Below are 19937 nucleotides of genomic sequence, written 5' to 3'. Positions count from 1 at the left end.
TAACTTTTTTATCTGAGCCTTATAAAAAAAGTTTTAAAAAAATTATTACATTTTAGAAGATGTACGAACATTTTTATGGGCCACTGTATCTGTGTTGAGGTGAAGAAAATTATTAATTGAGGTAGTATTTCCTTAAGATGTATTGGAAATAATTATTTGAAATAGTATTTCACGTGTCGAAAATTGTATTAATTATCTGAAATTCTATTTCTTGCTGTTAATATTTACGAGAAAAAGTCTGTAGAAAAAGTACAAAAAATGAGCTTTTTATTATATATCATTATATTTCTTGAACTATATGTATATATTTTTTGATATTATATATTTAGAACTATATTTTGAAATAGTTTTGTGCAAAATTACTGAGCAAGCTAATTGTTTAGGTGAATCGAATGGTACTCGAAATGATACCGATACTCTTGTTGAATATTGTTGAGATTAGTTATTTCATCTAATTGATCAATAATTAAGGTGATACCGATGCTTCTGTCAGGAACGATTGAACGCTTATTAAAATGATGAAAAGGCTATTTAATTTTTAAAAGAACGACAAACAGCTACTTAATTTCTTAATGCAGAAATTCGTGGTTTGAATTCATTAACAACAAAGGTACTAGATAGTACTAGCTTTCTGATTTATTTGGAAATTCATTTTATTCAGATTTATTAAAAAATAACTAGACTTTACTAAAGTACACGAACTTCGATGGTTTCAATTAACATAATTTCAAGGACCACGCGGATGGTAAATATAGAAAATATGGAAATGCAGTGTGAAATATCCCGAAGCACAGGTTCGTACAAATTCTGGCCAACGGTCATTAAACATGACTGTGTGTCGACAGTTTCGAAACAGAGAACATATACAAATATTTTACATAGCCCGTTAAACTATCAAACATTTAGCGTGTACACTGTCGTGCTGCAATATTTATTCTCTCTGTATGAATATAGTGTAATAATAAAGTTAGATTACAGTCGATTGTGCGCTGACGTTTCATGCAACATTTGGTGTCAAGCACAATCCATGGAAGTTTGCATTTCCATCAGAAAATCATCAAATCACAGATATTTAAATAATTATGACTTCCTGAAATCATAATTATTATGTATCATATATTATTGATACTTATCAATCATAATTATTATGTATCATAAATCATATGTATATCAAAAGATCACAGATATACAAATATATATATATATTATTATGTGTATATATATATATATAAACATAATTATTTTAATATCTGTGATTTTATGATTTTCTGATATTATAATTATTTAAATATCTGTGATTTTTATATATATATATAAAAATATATGATGTGATATATATATATATATATATATATATATATATATATATATATATATATAATCATAATTTCAATCACAGATATTTAAATAATTATAATATCAGAAAATCATAAAATCACAGATATTAAAATAATTATGTTATTTCAGAAAGTCACATATTTAAATAATTACAACATCACAGGTATTTAATCAATCATAAAATCACAGATATATAATTAGTCATAAAATCGCAGGAATTTAATTAATCTCGAATCGATGTAATTAATTCCGGGTTCGTCGAACGAAAAGGAAACTCGCACAAAAACGCACAATGGGCACGGTATAATAATGAATTTCCTGTTCCCAGTGTGTCAGCGAATTAGCAAAAATGAATTCCTCGAGTTCGCCAAAGGCATTGTAGAACAGAGAAAGTCGAGAGCTCAGGAAATTCCGTGCGTCAATCGACGGAAAATATTGAGCGGTCCGATTGTAAATGCCTATGATGCAATTAGCAGGCTTTGTGATTCGGTGCTCGTTGAATATTTAATACGAGAATGGTCCAGGCTTGAGCTCTCCGGGAATAGTTTGATGAACCGTATTTTATGAAAGACTTAGCTTTTAATACGGCCTCGCCGCGACATTTTCATCGCGAGATATCCGCCAAAGGCACAAAGCATTCCGTCCGAAATAGTCTGTGGACTAAAAGCTATCGTAAAAGAGCGTCACTCGACCACACGTAGACGTTCGTTCATCGGTGAACGTCGTTTTTTAAAGCACGCTGGCCGAGTTTCTTTGTGGGTCGCACTTTGGGGACACACGAAACGCCCCAGACAATGTTAATTTTTGCCACGCGATGATGTAAATGCAGACGCCTCTGTCCTGCTCTCCTTATAGCCTTTTCTCCCACTTTTTTCTCGTACAGAAACTGTGCGAACGTGCGGCCGGAAATTCGTCAAGCAGCGACCTCATTATCAACAAGACAAGAAAATTACGAAATTGTGAAATTTTTTTCCATTTTCCTTGCGCCGAAACTGTTCGAAGTTGTGTGTACGAATTTCAAAGACAATGAATCCTTTTCAACCAACAAAAATTTCTCAATTATAAAATTTTGTTATCACTTCTTAGATAAAAACTAATGCGAAGTTGCGCCCACAAATTCGTTAATCTACGATCATTATCAAGCAAGAAAGATTACAAAATCACAACATTTTTCTTGCAAGAGAATCCGTGCGAAATTCTGCGCATCGTCTAAAACAATGATCTCTTTTCAAATCATCAGTGTTCAAATCATCAAATCAATGATCTCTCAAAAAAAAAATTTTTCATACTTCTTAAATAGAACTGTGAAATAATATCCTCAAATTCGTCGAGTAATACTTCCTGAGCCAGGAACAATTTTAGTTAATACTAATAAGAATAAAACAGTGCTATTAATATTGATAAAAATAGTGACAATGAGGATGATGATGATACTCACTTTTCCATCTGGACTGCATACTTTGATACCCGCTAGCGAGACTATCAGAAGAACTGGAGTAGACCGATCGCTGTACTAAAAAAGAAAAACAAACGTTTCTGTATTACAAATTACGAAACACAATATTTATCGAGAATGTTTAATTTCTGACTATTATGTTTTGTTAGCCTGCTTTACTAGAAGCCTAAATTTTACGTTATTTCACACTTTTATAAGCAACTTTTTGAAAATTTTATTTGCTGCAATAATAATCCTTGTTTATAAATTAAACATCCAGAAAATTGTATTAGATTCTTTATTGTAAGCACAGCATAGACTCTTCACTACGCTATTGCTATTGTTATTGACAAGACCAGAGTCATTCACACACTCATTTAAAATTTTTCTCTTCATACCTCTCAATAATCTACATTTAATATAAAAATTGCAAAACTGTTCTAAATTATATTTTGTAATTTTCTAACTCTACAGTACATCTTAGACGGTATGATTCACAACTATACTGCATATTTTGTGCTTTTATATCATTCATTATTGCTTAAAAATGTCTACTTACTTGCACGATAACTAGATTGCAGAGTTTTTGCATTTACAATAAAACTATATATGTGAAATTTCAAACAGTGAAAATATTAAAAGAATTTAAAGACATTTATGTATTATTTTCAACTAATTGAAACAATTAAAGAAAGAAGATAAGTTTTATTTCGCAGAAAGATTTGCAGTCCAACTATAACAAAGAGTTATATTTAATATAAGTATCCTTAATTTTAAATTTTAAAATTATGAAGACATAAGAAGAATTTAATAACACTGTTTATCAATATTAAGAAAAGAAACAATTTATTTCTATTTAAATTCTGTTTCTAACAATCAGTTTGGAAAATTTGTATTTTACGTGATATTTAACCAGCTGTTACAGTGCAACGAATTAAATAATGAAATTCGCATAAACAACGGTCAATCAATGATCGAGCAATAGATTCGACAAGAGACGAATAATCGGAGTATCTATTGTTGAAGATGTTTTAATGGGCGTCGGCATCATCTCGAAGAGGAAGAGTACCGAAAAAGCTCGAGGCCATTTGCCACTTTTTCGATTAGAAAGATGGCAAAGCGAGCGGTACGATTGAATGTAGCACTGACAACGACAAAATATTCCCTATTTCCCGTCGGAGACGCGGCTCATTGTCTTAAAAACCTACTGAGGTGGTTAGACGTAGCCTGAGTAGGAGAAAGGGGGTTCGCCGGTACAATTACTGTAAAGCAGGGGACGGTTTTCGATAACGGACGCCCGACGCGCTCTCGCTTTTTATACGGGGTGACCCGCGAAGTCTTTTCTTCGTTTGCAGAACCGTCACCGTGACTTGACAGCTGTCAGCTTTTACGGAATGAGAAATGAGAGATCATTGTTCTGATTCGCACGCGCGCGCCAGGTCTTGCGAAATATCTGTTAATTGCCGAGGGATGGAATCTGGCGGATCATTGTGCGTTCGCAGCATGCGCGGCAAAGAATTTGCATCTGCAAAATGTGGTAACGTGTTTAGGTTAATCAACGAAATTCCTCTCAATTTAAAAAGATTTTGCAAATCGTTTAAAAATCTTTTATTTCTCAAATTTCCGATTTTGTTTATTTATCTTTCTAAATAACCTGCAGAGATGAGGAATAAGAAAATCTACAATACATTGATTGTTACAGGTTTTTATGCAAAAATAAAATTGTCTGCATTAATTGCAGGATACAGAAGCTACGTGATTATTCGTTTCTTTTCTTAATTATTTTATTTTATATTTATTTATTTTGCATTTGATCTACTCGTGTTTATAACAAATGCCTGAAATTCACGGTTTACTTATGCGGTGCTAAATTTAAATTGTTATCCATTTTCTTCAAAATGTAATAGAATTCTCGACAATTTCATGAGCATTAGTTTGCAACAGTTCATTAATTATATGTCAATTTATAACATACAAAAAAATTCTAATAATTCGTGTAGTAAGTTTGATTAGAAAAATAATTTCTAAGTCTGTCAATTCATTCTGTCACATTTATTTATGTACTGCACTGTCGTATATTGTTGATACAGCTGTTATTAAATCTGTATGATTTGTATATTTGCTACGTTAATTGAAAACCGTTTTGTGGATCCTTATAACAGCACGGATTTAGTAACTCTTATTTGATTGTACACTTTATTGAAGAACTTGGGAATTTTAGAATTTATTAAAGAAACTAAGAACTTAAGAATTTATTAAAACAACTTTGGAATTTAAGTATTCATTGAATAAAAATTAGCAGATTAAGAATTTATTAAAGAATTTAGAAATGGAAAAATTTATTAAGAAATTTAGGACGGAAAAATTTATTAAATAATCTAGAAACGGAAAAATTTATTAAAGAATTTAAGAACTTAGGAATTTATCATAAAACTCAGGAACTTAATCATTTATCATTAACTTGATAATTTATTTAAAGACTTAGGAACACGAGAATTGAAAGACTTGCGAACTTAATAACGAAAAGTCATGAAAATTTCTTTAAAAAACTCAAGACTAAATTTTTGAGGACCTTCAAAACCTTCATGAAACAATTTTCCAAACGAATCCAAGATCTTCTCTGAATCGTTACGCTGGAAACAACGCTGAGATAAGAAAGTTCAATAACCCTGTATCGATATCGGTCGCTTATCGAGAAGCTCGAACAGGTAATCACCGAGAAAAGGCTCCGCAGAATTTATAATAGGAAAGTGTCACCGTTGGTAATTGCAGTGAGTGCAAAACGTGGTATCCGTCCGCATCGGCTCCGTCTCGAAAACGCAATATCCCTAATGCACACACGTAGCCCGGATCAATTCCAGTGACCCAGTATACGTCGTCCATGTTTTCCCCTCAATTACGATTGACCGCAGGAAGCGGGACATATCAAAGCAGGCGGTTGATATAGAGAGAAGCAGCACACCTCGACAATGCGGGGGTGGCCGAGCTACAAAGATCGCGGGCCGTTTATTCGCGGACACCCGTTGCCGCGGTCACCTTTGTTCGCCGGGGGTGATTAAAAAGTTGCTGAGTGAGTCGTGTCGACAGGAGGATACGGGGCGAAGCAGGCATAGAGGGACGGTGGAAGCCGACGACCGTGGAGAAACGCCGAAGACAGAAGAATGTCGGAGACCGAGAACCGTGAATAATGTTCTTGGAGAAGAGAAGAGAGGAGAGGAGGAGACGGAGGAGACATTCGGTCCAGAGAAAAATGGAGAGGAAGCAACGTCTAGAAGCAAGGGTTGGAGAAGAGACAAATTGCGAAACGATGGAACGCAAGAAGAAGGAAGCAGTTACGAAGCAGAAGTTGACGAGTAAAAGACAAGGTGAGAGAGAAATCAAGTCGAGCGAGTTTAAAAGAAAGTGTGGAAGGTAGGGGAAAGAAAGGAACCAGGAAGGTGAAGTTTGAAGAGGATGAAGAAGATAGAGAAATAAAAGAAGATACATCCAGAAGAAAAATAAAGGAGAGAAGCGTAAAATAAGTTGAAGAGAGAGATGGAGTTTGAAGAGGATGAGGAAGATAGGGGATAAAATAAGTTACATCCAGAAGCAAAATAAGGGAGAGAAGAATAAAATAGGTTGAAGAAAAAGATGGAGTTTGAAGAGGATGAGGGAGACAGAGAAAGAAGATAAGATATATTTAGAAGCAAGATAAGGAAAAAGAGAATAAAATAGCTGGAAGAGAAAAATGTCGTTCGAAAAGGATGAGAGTGATGGGGAATTAAAGGAAGATATGTCCAGAAGCAAGCTACGAGGGAAAACGATAAAATAGGTTGAACCCTTTGCACTGGAGTGACGACTCTGAAGCATCGCTAAAAATTTCTATACTGCGTTTAAAACTGTGAAAAAAATTTACAAGGGTAAATATTGTAGGAGCCAATATGATCGATTTCATATGAACAAAATGCAATAAACCATATCCCACGATTTGGAATTAAAACAGCTTCGAGTGCAAAAAGTAAAGCAAAATGAGTAATAACAATATAAAGAAAAATAAATGAAAATATATTCAAAAGCAAGAATAAAATAGGTTTGACAGGAATATCGCAGAATGGAAGCACAAACTAAAAGAAGAATGGAAGGAGAAAGAACAAGTGATGCGCATGGACAGAGTTTGAAGATCATGAGCAAGATAGAAACATTATAATAGATACAGCAGACAGATAAAAGAGAGACGGCCTAAACCAAGCGTAACAGGAATACGACAGATTACAGTTGAAAGTAATATACGAGAAAAGAGGGTTTTGAAAGAACATGGCAAGAGGATGAAGATGAATAAAATTATTTTGGAAGAAAGTAAAATGAGGCAATATTAATTGATGCCAAAATCAGGAATAAAACAGGAGGCACGGAACAATGCATCTAGGGGAAGCATAAGGGAAGGGAGGCAGCTCGTAATACTTGTAGAAAACAGAGAACAGGGAACATCCAATAAGATACTTGTAGTACGCAGAGAAGGGTGGACACAGAATAAGACACTTGTAGAAGTCAGAGAAGGGTGAGACATGCAATAAAATAGTTATAGAAGACAGTAAAGAGAGAACATAAAATAAAATAATGATGGTAGAAGACAGAGAAGAGGGAACATAGGATAAAATACTTGTAGAAAGAGAAGAGAGAACATGGGATCAAATACATGTAGAAAGAGAAGGGAAAACATACCATCAAATTCCTGTAGAAAGCAGGAAAATGGGAACATAAAATAAAATAATTCTTGTAGAAGACAGTATAGAAGCAAAGTTAAAAGGGAAATTACATTTACCGTAGCTTCGACTCGAGAACACATTCAACATGATTTCTTTGTGCATGAATCCCTTCATTTGATCTTATGAGACCCTAGAAAGGTCATTTTACATGAATGAATTCGTTTTGGCATATGTTGCCACATGATATAAAAAATACATAGAATTCCATTAAAAAAAGTGGAAACCACTATCATTTATAAGAAGATAATGCAGATTAAAAACAATTACAGACAGCATTACATTGCTTGCAAAAGAACAGTATAACTTTTACACTTTTCATATTTTTTAATGTTAATTACCTGTACATACACCCTGTATATTGTTTGCTTACAAAAGGGAAGATTATGTTATCCATCCTAAAATAATCAATTACCCACCAGCACGTCAGTTTGAAATAGTAAATAAACTCTAAATATTTTTATCTTCTCATATAATACAGAAAATAGGCAAATAAACTTTTTCTGAAATAGTAGTTACATATCGAAATTGCATTTCAACTATATTTAACTACGTAATATCCAACTATTGTTTAAAAAAGAAAGTTCATTTGCCAAATTCTGTGTTTCACGAGAAGATAGCAACATTTACAGTCTACTTGCTATTTAAAAAATCTATTTTTCGCCCGGCCTGTTGCCAAGTGATTCAAATTATTAACAGAAAAAATATAATTCTATTTAGCTCGCGTTTCTTGCGATCAGTGCAGACAGCTTCTGATTCGCCCGAGGATGCGGAAAATCCGGCGGTACAGAGAACTGGGAGATAGAGAGATGGTGAAATAGTGAACACCGTTCGGCAAGAAACCAGAAGCAAATATCTAAACAAAAGGCGCAACCTCTGGGTAAAATGAAATACAAACAGGAGAGAACGAACGGCGGAAGAAAAAGCGAAGACAGAGCGCAAAACGGGGGAAAAACACGAAGAAAGCAGCATCATGAAAAATGGAAGCGCGGGCGGGCCGAGCCGAGCCGAGCCGAGCTGAGCCGAGCCGGAGCAGGAGACGGATTCAAAGGACAAAGACAGGAGCCCTGTGCCGGGGGTAGGGAGAAGACAGAGCAGGTGAAAGGGATGCAGGAATAACAAAAGGGCGCGGAAGAAAGGGTAAAAAGCGCGGGATAATTCCTACTGGATGTGTGGAACCATTAAGCGCAACACGGCTACAAGCCCGGATGGGCTTTTGGTGTGATCACATAACATTTTCTTCCTGTTTAAGTCTCTTGTGTTCGCTGGCACGCCAGCCACCCGCGCGCCCTGCACAAAAACCTCGCCACCCCCGGCCTCTTTCTTTTTTTCTCTCTCCCCTCCCCCGGTGCCTCTCTACTTGCCTTCTCGACCCCGAGCCACCCGGGTTTTCTTTCCTTGGAAATGTACCGTGCATCTGTCACTGCTCACCCAACTTTGCATAAATTGACGCTCACTCGATTTACCACGACCGGTGTCGTTTCCTCCGCCACCCCTGGCGCTGATGCCGGCTTTCTTAAATTCTATCCCAGTTTCTCTCGCGGTGACAGGTGCTCGGTACACTTCATTTTATCGCGACCAGGATGTGTATTTGTATTTATTTCATTCTCTGTTCGTTATCCATTTAGTACAGCTTAACGCGGCGTCGTTGGTTTTCTTGGCAGAGCGCAGGATTTCCAGCGAAATCAGAATTGTTTGCATCAGGACGAAACGCTTCGTTTGATCATTTTGATGAGTTGGACACAATGTATCGATATTCGTTAATTCTTTTAGCCCTTTTGCTGCTTTAAATGTGGTCCTCTTATTTCTGTCATAAATGTGTAAAGACCGCATTTATAAGATGTAATTTTATTTTGGTGAGGTTAGAAATATTAACTTTCTCGAGCTCAATTTAAAATATTAGAAATTGGTACAGTAAAAATGAAAGATCCAAGAGTAAAGTTAAAGTGAAAAATTAATAATAAAGAGTAGAGATGAAAGACTTAATAGTAAAATAAAAAATGGGAGACTAATAATAAAGTAAAAATGAAAGAATTCATAGTATAGTAAAAATATAAAAGCTTTAATAGTAAATTACAAATGAAAGGCTAATTTAGAAAGATCATTTAAACAAAGCAAATATAAAAGTATTATTATAACAAAAACTGTTGCATTCTTGAACTGCATTCTTGAATCTAAGATCTCAACGATGAAAAATATTATATTTTACCAAAAATTGGGCAATTATATAGTTAAAAATGCATATATAGCAATTATATAGTAGAAAATAATTATCGAATTAGTGTCCTATACATGAAACAATGTAAAGTGAAAAGTTAAGGAGAAGTATTGATTAAATTATGAAAGATTGTTTCCGTGTTTTGGTTATGCGACCAATTGTTCCACTATGGAACAGATTAGACTAGTTTAGTAAATTAGGAACAAGAGTGTTCTGTGTAGGAGGCGATTGCACGTGTCCAGACTGAAAGACACAGGAGCGCACCTGGCTCGGCCTCTTGAACGAAGCGGAATTGGGAATTAATTGGTTTGTCGTCTGCAGATTCGCTCTTTCCCATTTTGCAGTAGGGCACAGACCATCGAGCCGCGTATGGAAACTCGCTTTCCCAACAATTACACGTTCGAGACTTGCTTGCGCGGTTCTAGAAACATTCGGAGCGTTTGTATGCACAGTTGATTATCGAGTTGCGAAAACACCGCTTAATGGAGAGAAAATTTCGTACGTTCAATACATTGGGAAATATGAGCTCTTGTTAAATCAGTTTATCAATTGAGAATTTTTGAGCAACGAAGTTTTTAAGACGATAGCATAATCGAAGGTTTACCATGTTACATGGTACATATATTTGAACTGCAGAATTTTATGCTAAATACATCTTTTTATTGTAACAAGTTCCAAATAAAATCGGAAGTATATTTATCAAGTAATAATAGTAATATTAATCAAATAATTTGTACGAATATATTCAAAAACTCTTACATGGCATGTAGATATATATTTTGATATTATTTCAATTACATTAAATTGCAAATAAAATAGAAAAAGTTTTTTTTTATTTTTTTTTAAATTGTTATATTACATGGAAATTTAAATAAATGCATTTGTAGCAAATATGGTTACATAAAACAATGAAAAGATTAAAATTCAACTTATTAAAATCATTTAAGAAAGAAATAATATCGCACTTGGTTCCCGTGTTTTGCAATTGATGCAGATATTTCTGATTTTGCTTGAGCATGCACACTCTATTAATAATTAATAAACTCGAGATCGCATTACAATACTGACCAATCTCCAACCTGAATTTTAAGAATGCACCTACACACACACATAGCTACATGAAAATATTTGATCCTCGCACAATTTGATGCGCACAGTTGGCATTCTTCAACGTTCACTGGATTCGACAAAATTAATCTACTGTACGGCCGAGAATCGTAACGCAACAGGCGAGGGCGCCAATAAAATCAAATAAATAAACAAAATTCGCGAATCACGCGAACGCCGATGCTTCAAAACGCTCCTAATTTCCGCCGCGCGCACACGCGACTCGCTTTTAAAACCCGGTTAATGGTTCTAGAAAAACCGGCGAACGCGAAATAAGCGCGGAAGTTTGAATCAATGCTCCCGTTCTCATCGGGCGTATTCACCCTTCGTTTTCATGCTCGGAAGCCTCGAGTGCTCTCCTTTCTGCAGCCTCCTGATCATCGAGGGGATGGCGCTTGATATGCACCCCATATGATATTTGAGCCGTATTTGTAGAAACGATTCCCCAGCTGATAAATTCAGAGGGCCTAACCGTGAGCAGTCCGCATGACAAGACTAGTAGTCGGTTCTTACCGCGACATCGAACCAAGAAAACTATCCCTGTCTCTCACCCTAGTCACTGTCGATACTTTGAGTCACGATCATGAGTCATTGACAATCGCCACTGGATAGAACAGTTCCCTTTATTGCCCGTGACAGATTTAATGGGCGGCGGTATTTAAGTGTCTCATTGTCAGATAAAGAGTGTCCTCCTTTGTTGCGGGGCACTACCCCTGGCAATCAGTTTTCGATCTCGTACAATGGTATCGAAGTTGACGGGAAGTATCAAATTCGTAAAGAAAGAATGTAACGCAAATTAAATATAAAATAATATAAAGACAATATAATATAATACAGAAAGATTATAATATAATATAAGAAGAATGGAACATAAAGTAAATATAATATAACATAGAAAGAATTTAAATATAATAATAAATATAATAAAATAATAAATATAATATAATATAATTTATTATATTTATTTGTAACTTCATTTTAACATAGTATTAACAAAAATACAATAGAAATGACGTTGTCTGGCTATTATTATGGAAAGTATATCTCTTAAGAAAATTGTTTCCACTTGTAACCGTCCATAATAATTGTTACAAATATATTATTGTTACCAATGCTCTACCAACACATGTTTGATAAATAATTGTATAATACATTATTCATATAGCCACATTTAAAATGTTTGCTCGGATTCCAAGTCTATCAGAATAATTTATTGAATTCCTCGAATATTTCGATCGAGCTGATATTCCACAAATATTTGATAAACTCTATCATAGAAGTGTTTGGTAATATCAACGTTCAGGCATATATAATTTATCAATTGGTTTCCAAAGGTCGGTCTTTCACGTCGATGCATTGAAAGTCGACTGCGCCTGCAGCTGCTTCGACAGAGCCCGGGTTCGGGGGTAGCGGAAACGCTCGAATAGCCAATTGGTAATTTACTGATCAACTAATGGCTAGAACGCTTTAAAGGACCTTTGATACCCAGAATTCATTCGTCGAATAACTCGAAACCGGGCCCAGCAAATCTTTCGCCTCAGATATTCCGAAGGAAAATATGATATACCCGTAGAACGTCGAACATAATAATAAAAAGAGCACGAATAAATTTGAATCAATAAGGAGAGAGAAGAGTAGAGAAATGTAGACCAGACGCAAATTAATATTCATATTTCTCCATAGCCGTAGCCTTTGCCGACATATTTATTAATATTTATCTTGATTCGAGAGACGTTTGCATTAATTCGTTCTCAATTCGCGTCTGCGTATGTTCCACGAAAAATCCTGATAAATAAAGCAACCGTGACGTACAGCGAATTGTTTCATCTGTTTACGATGTAAAAATTCTAAATAAATATTTTCATACCGTTTTGCCTGTTTTCTCTCGATCGACACTACGCGAGCGACGGTGTATTGTGTTTTTTGTTATATAGATTGGAAGGACGGAGAAAATTGTGCAGAACTATTTGTTGACCATTGTGTTGTCTTTTTTTCTATCGCAGTCTGCAGTTTTTTAACTGGCGCAAATATTTTCTGGCTGCTTTTGTTTCGTTGAATCGATCCTGGAAAATATAGCACCGCAGTTCCATGCGAGCCCTTAAAATATGATGTCGGCTGTGATAGGGAATACAATGCTGACGACAAAATTTATTTATGATTTGAAATACCTATTGTCGGTCGTAAAGCATTTTTTAATCAATAAATAACTAGCGATCTTTCTCTCGAATATTTTCTACAGACTTTCGAATCAATTTCGTAATCGATTGCACATTCGAATTTTATAATAATAATAATAATAAACTTTATCATAATGCTGTATCGTACACAATTGTTGATGTACGAAATCAAAAGTATACAAATATTCATGAGCTCAATCAAATTAATTGGAAAATTAAAGTTCTGAAATTCACCATATATTTAGCACAAGCATATATAAAATTAATTAATACGACGTACAAAATTTGGGAATGTCTTACTCGAACTAAAAAATCCCACGTAGTGAACGTAGAATAATAATACAACTAATTCTTCTGAATATGCACGTTTACTTGCATTTTACAAACTCGCATTATTATGTATTTATTAAAAACTTCTAGAATGATATAATTTAAAGTAATTAAATAAGAAAATAATAATAACGTCACTATCCTTCAAAGTAGTTTTAATCACTAAAAATTGTTGCATCGCATGTCATAAACGTGTTCCAAAATAATTGTTAACAAATGATTTTCCCGTTCAAATCACCAAATAAATAACAGAATAATAATCATAATTTAAAGATTATAAAGTTATTATAACAGTTATTTATTCTAGATTATACATGTAAAAAATGGTTAAAATTGTAAATATTGCACGAGCCAATAAACCGAATTTCATAGGAATAAAATGCGACAAATTACATGAAATAAAAATACCGCAAGTTAGAAAAAATGCCATCGATTCGGCATAGAAATAGCTTTGATTGCGAACGGTTAACACGTTCCGTGCCGAGCTTTTTTTACTCGAATCTTCACACTTTGATATTTTACTAAAACTTGATGTATTACGTGCAATATTATTAATTCTCGTACACATAACAACGTAACAAAAACTTATCAACGCCCATTCTTCCGGTGGAAATTGATTCTTCGGTTCTAAATTTCTTGTAAACAATTTGTTCAGTTCACTAAGTAAACATGCAAGCGTGTACCATCGATGGTACACGTGGCACGGAACGTGTTAATCAGCAAACTAGTTATCGTCCGTAACATAAAATCTTTGTTCCGTAGCAACGAGCAATTCGAAATGTCCGCGTTACCATAAAGCGCCGTAAAAGTGAACACGCCGGGCTGCGATTGCAAAAACATCGAAAGTGCCGAACGCCGGTACGGGCGAGAAGGCCCGTGGGAATGAATGAAGCGTTGTCATCGGATCGCCTGGTAAATCAGCGATACACGAGCGTTAAAAACATTTAGCGACAAATTCGCAGTAAAAAAGGTGGGAAGGTGTGAGTAATTCAAACGTAATGGGTCCGCACCGGTATTAAATCATACACGGTCCCTGTTCAACAAGCGTGAAGAAACGCGATGGCGGGCTTCGAAAAAAAAAAGAAACATTCTGGAAAAACGCGACAGAACTATGTTGCGTGTCCAGCTCGAAATAAAAGCAAAACGATGTAACAGAGAGGATGAATGACGAAAAGCTCTCGAAGGCCCACGCGCAGCGCCGGTTTTAATCCACTATTATGAAATGTACTGACGTCTGACAGAGCTGGCCAGATATCGGAAACGCCGGACGGAAATTAAACCGATTCCTGCTCCTCTCGTGTACTTCGATTTCGGCCATCTCCGCTACGTCGTGTTTTTTGCCTCTTTTTTTTTGTTGTTGTTGCCCGGCCCTCGAGATATGCGTATTTATATGAACACTGGAAGAGATTGCGCGAGCTTTCATCGCGAGTTCCGCCCGAAAACGAATTAAAACGGCGCGTTTACGATCGACTGGGAATTCTGTTGTTTCTATTTACACCGCGCTATTGTGTATCTTTATAGATCGATTTTATTAAACTCGATATGAAACGAACACGCCCGTACCAACGAGTGTAAATAAGGAATTGAATTCGGAGGAAAAAATCGCTTCCGCGGTCCGAGAACGCGCAACTGAATTTGGAACGAAGCGATTGTTTTAACAAACAAAGGCGCCTCCTCTGGTGGCCTCGCTATTAATCTTGTTTTTTGGGATTCGAATTGTAGCTGCAATTTGTTTTTCGTCGATTTAACGATTATTCAAGTTTCGTCGGCGAAGCTGTTTCAGCATCGAAACGAAGTGAAATGAAATGAAAATACTTCCATTCTACATAATCTGTTTTCTTTTATGATGTAAATCATAATATTTTACGAATTTATTAACACTTTATCGACCGCTAGCCTATTTATCGGCTTTTCGATTGCCAATGTTTATCGATCGCTAGCCTATCAATCGGCTTTTCGATTGCCAATGCTTATCGACCGATAGCCTATTAATCGACTTTTAGCTATCGACGGTTTTCGCTTCTTTACTGTTTTGTTAGTAGCTGACCTCCTGTATGCTGACCTCCCCATATCCTTATGAATTATAATTATAATAATTATTATTATTTATTATTATTTTTAAAGGAATAAGCACGACACAATGAATAGCGAAAATTTAGCCGGTACTGGGAGCAAATGCGCGCGCGACTAAGCCAGTCCTTACTGAGTGGCAGCCTCAACCACGACCGGACGATAAAGTATTAAGTATGCCAGTCTACAGTCATTTCTGCACAAAATGTTGGCACACTTAATACCTTCGAATCGCTTTTCATTTTTCATACACCATTCGATCATCCAATAAATCGCGACTCCCACTTTTCTGATATTATTAGAGTATTCAATTTTACAATTTATAAGAAAAATATCATGTCATTCATAAAATGAATTTCATGTTCTTTATCCGAAATATTATACAAAATCATGATCGTCACACATGCGCAACGCCGGAAGCGAACGTGTTAAATATCAACGAATTTAGCTAACATTATTTGAAATTGTTGCATGACAATTTTTAATTGCGCCTCAAAGTTGCTATTCGGATGTGAAGGGTTGAATATTCTGTATGCAGATTTGTAGAAATGACAACAGAAATTCTGTTATATTTAGATAATTTCGAATAAATTTCGATCATTTATATAATGTTAGTTAATTTGCTAGTATCAGCAAAGATTGCGAATCGAAGATAAAACTGGAAAATTAGAGAACAGAAATTATGTCTTCAAGTCAATACTTCTGTTAGATCATTTACGGTGCAAAATGTTGGGATGGGAAATCAGTGGATGAACTATTATATCCGTTTGGCAGCGTCAGCAGAAGTTTGTGTACCAGAGATCAATTTGGAAGCTGAAAACAGAAACTGTGTCTAGCTGAAGCAAATATTTCTAACAGTTCAACAATATTTTGTTCGTCATTCCAAGTAATAGCAAATTTAAAAAAAAAACTAATATATTCATTGTCTAATAGGCTAGTCCTTCTGCCATCTAAAACAAATTCCAGTGATTCAGCCAAATTTGAAAAAAGTTATACCGTTTTTCAAGTGTACTTAAGTATGTGGCCGCCACTGTACATTGACGGCCATAATGCCAATAAATAATATTGAAATTGAAATAACTCGAACAAATTAAAGTTTTCCTGCTGAAATTTTTACCGCGGTTTATGTGCACAATGTTCTCGATAATATGCATAATGTTTGCATCTTCAATCCCATCTTTTTTCCATAAAAGAAAAATTGTGTATTATCAACAAAATCAGTTGGCAAAATAATTCGCACATAATTCGAATTCTAATTTCCAACGTAAAAAGTGCTATCGAAATGCGTGTTCTCAAAATTTTATCTGACCAATTAATGGTGGTTGATTTTTGCCCGAATGCCCCCCCCCCCCTTGAATTGGGAAATCAGAGATGGGTGATTCTATCCATTTGCCGTATCAGCAGAACATTGTGTATCAAAGTACCGCGCACATTAACCTCCTTAACGTAGGGGAATATTGTTCGAGCAACTCATTTTCCGCAGCTATCGCGGAATTATGTCTCATAACAGCGTGGTAATTTCTCCTGAGACGAAAGCGAGGTACAGGGACAAAGTGAGAGGGAAAAGTCAGGTGAGAAAGGAGAAGAAAGGGCGAGAGAAAGAGCGAGGGAGAGAGAGAGAGAGAGAGAGAGAGAGAGAGAGAGAAAGAGAAGAAAGAAAGGACGAGAAGATGGAAGGAAGAAAGAAAGGAAGGCAGTGGAAGCGGTCCCTACGAGAAAATAATTTTCCACCCCAGCCACGATATAATTGTTACTCATCCTCTGGCCCGCCGCATCGAATTTCAGTTAGCCGCACCACCACGGAAATAGACAAGTGACAGAGGTACAGCGGAATTTAATTTTGTTTCGAGATGCATGAGCGCCGGGGCCTCTTTATACATGCATACGTACACGCCGGCATAGACGGTCGGAGACGGCCGGAGAGACAGACAGATAGGACGCGTACGTGTGTTTATGTATGCGTGGCTCGACGACGCTTTGTTCGGCTGCCGGAGCTTTTAAATGAAATCAATTATCGCGCACTCACGAATAATAATTATTATGCGGACGGTTCGGACGAAGACGAAGAAATAATTTTGACGCGGTGACGACTGCCTGATTGTTACTCTTCCGCTCGTTATACCGCCCACGGTCCCGGTCGCTCCGCTACAAAGCCCCGTTGAATGGAATTGAAAAGTGGACGGGAACTTTGCCGGGGCTGTGACAAGAATGCTCTATTATAATTACAATTAAGTAATCGAAATTTCATAATAACGACAACGCGACTCCATTCCACGCACCGTTAATTAATCGCGGGCGAACGGGACGGCGGACGCTACGGCCGACACGGAAATATTGATTTGGAAAGGACAGCTTTCTCGAATTTCGAACTCTTTCCGCTCGGATGTCACCGGTGGCGGCGACGCTATGCAGTTTCCTTAACTCTCGCACACACTTTCCTGTGCACTTCTGTTAACACGTTCCGTGCCACGTGTACCATCGATGGTACACGCTTGCATGTTTACTTAGTGAACTGAACAAATTGTTTACAAAAAATTTAGAACCGAAGAATCAATTTCCACCGCAAGAATGGGCGTTGATAAGTTTTTGTTACGTTGTTATGTGTACGAGAATTAATAATTGCACGTAATACATCAAGTTTTAGTAAAATATCAAAGTGTGAAGATTCGAGTAAAAAAAGCTCGGCACGGAACGTGTTAATCTGACAAGAAAATGTTTCGAACAAATGTTTATCGGTTCCTTCTTTTCCTTACGACAAAATATTTCATTTTAAAAGAATTGTCATTTTTTCAATCAGAAATCGGGGTCAACTTAATTTTTTTTAATGACTTGGCATATTTTTTACTTCACACTAATGTAGCTCGTGTCAAGACGAATTCAACGATCTCCTGTAGCATGATCCTCGGGTTACTTTGAATCGAGAAATATTTAAGATATTTAAACCAGGAGGATGTTTCTTTTCTTCCACATTCATGAATGCATTTTTAATACAAAATTACGAGGAGTGTCACGGAAATATAGATTGAGAATGATTTAATTCAATTTTGAATCTCGTTGTTAAATTCAGTTTCAGTTCTTAATTATCACAGCATTTTTTATATATTTAAATTAGGAGAATATTTCTTTTGTTCCTCACTTGCGAATGCTTTTAATATAAAATTTGAATACCGTGGAGTAATTATGAATAATTACTCGCTCATTCATGCATTCAGGTATATTGTATTATCGATAAACCCTTTAGTGTTGGAACGTCTGTCTGAAAACGTGAAAGCTGACAAGCGAAGAATGGTGTGAAATGTCAGAATGGAAATGAAATCTTCTCGTTCACCCTGATTTTTGCATATGCGTAAGAATATTTTGCACCGTAAGGGATGTATTCCAATGAAATTCTTTTCATATTTAAAGAACATCTTCTTAATAATGCAACGAACACAGGCGCAATCAAAAGAATTCTGTAATAACAATTTTAAAAATGCAAGCTACTTAAAATTCTTACTTCAATTATGGTATTTTAATGTTCTTGAACATTAGAATGTTTAAACGTTTATTTCATATTGTATGTTCTTAAATAGTCTTAATTTCTAATATTCAAATAATATTCTCCAATGATTTAAATAAGAAAATTATATTTTCTAGTATTTTTTTGAAATTGTACATATTCTTCAATCATTCTAATATTATCTTTCAATGATCACTTCCACATTTAAAGAACATTTTCTTAATAACGCAACGAACACAGGTGCAATGAAAAGTATGACTAAAAAATAGAAGATCGCATAAAATACGTCACGCCTCGAAGACTGACCTCTAAATTAACCCTTGCAAGGCGGTGACTGGCATCAATTTGAATTACTAAATTTTCGGCAATTCAATAAAATAAATTGCTGTTACATCAAGAACACCAGAAAGGCTAATAAGTCTGCAAGAAATATCTTGGAAAATATGTTAACAAAATTCGCTGAATAAAATTCAGAATTGTTACAACGGTCGGCCGTTCGAGGGCGAATAATTCTGATCGAGAGCACAGCGATGTTCGATTCGGTCCAATCCAATAGAAGAATCTCAGAAGTTCGCATCCGAGCATCCCCGAATTCGTCGTTCGAATAAAGAAGCCCTGATACTCGATGCACGAGCAACAATTTCGCATGCATCGCAGCCGATAGCAATCTGCTGTTTATCCGGGCGCCGTGTAAAATCTGTGTGCCCGTGGAAAACGTTGTTGCAGAATTGACGGTTTTCGGGAGCACACGTTTTCGACGGCCCGGGGAAGGGTACACATGGTAGTTAGATAGGGTCGGCAGTTCGAAAGTTTGAACGCATCCTATCTAGAGCCGATTAATGGACATATCCGATATTGCACGGCTGCATGCCCGCAAGTATTAAATGTTACAAGCCCAGAAATAGCGAGGGCTCGTGTGTTCGGCCGCTTACACGTGTTTACGTACTGCGCCGATTTTCAGGGAAAATAGGCGGACTTACAACTATACCGGCAAGGGACCGTTGCCATGGGAATAAGCCAG

The 19937-nt window shown here is 36.0% G+C and overlaps 1 protein-coding gene across 3 annotated transcripts in view; it reads right to left on the bottom strand.

Annotated features, from left to right (window-relative positions):
- The window catches only part of LOC117220516 (EGFR adapter protein), a 383013-nt gene that overhangs the window by 165000 nt on the left and 198076 nt on the right, over window positions 1-19937 (bottom strand). For all 3 annotated transcript variants that reach the window (XM_076518718.1, XM_033470533.2, XM_076518719.1), the window contains one exon: window positions 2777-2851. In XM_076518718.1, the coding sequence (XP_076374833.1) occupies window positions 2777-2851 (75 nt within the window). The remainder of the gene's footprint in view (window positions 1-2776; window positions 2852-19937) is intronic.

This window comes from Megalopta genalis, chromosome 2, assembly GCF_051020955.1.
Source record: "Megalopta genalis isolate 19385.01 chromosome 2, iyMegGena1_principal, whole genome shotgun sequence".
Lineage (NCBI taxonomy): Eukaryota > Metazoa > Arthropoda > Insecta > Hymenoptera > Halictidae > Megalopta > Megalopta genalis.
This window is presented reverse-complemented; position numbering and strand designations above follow the sequence as displayed.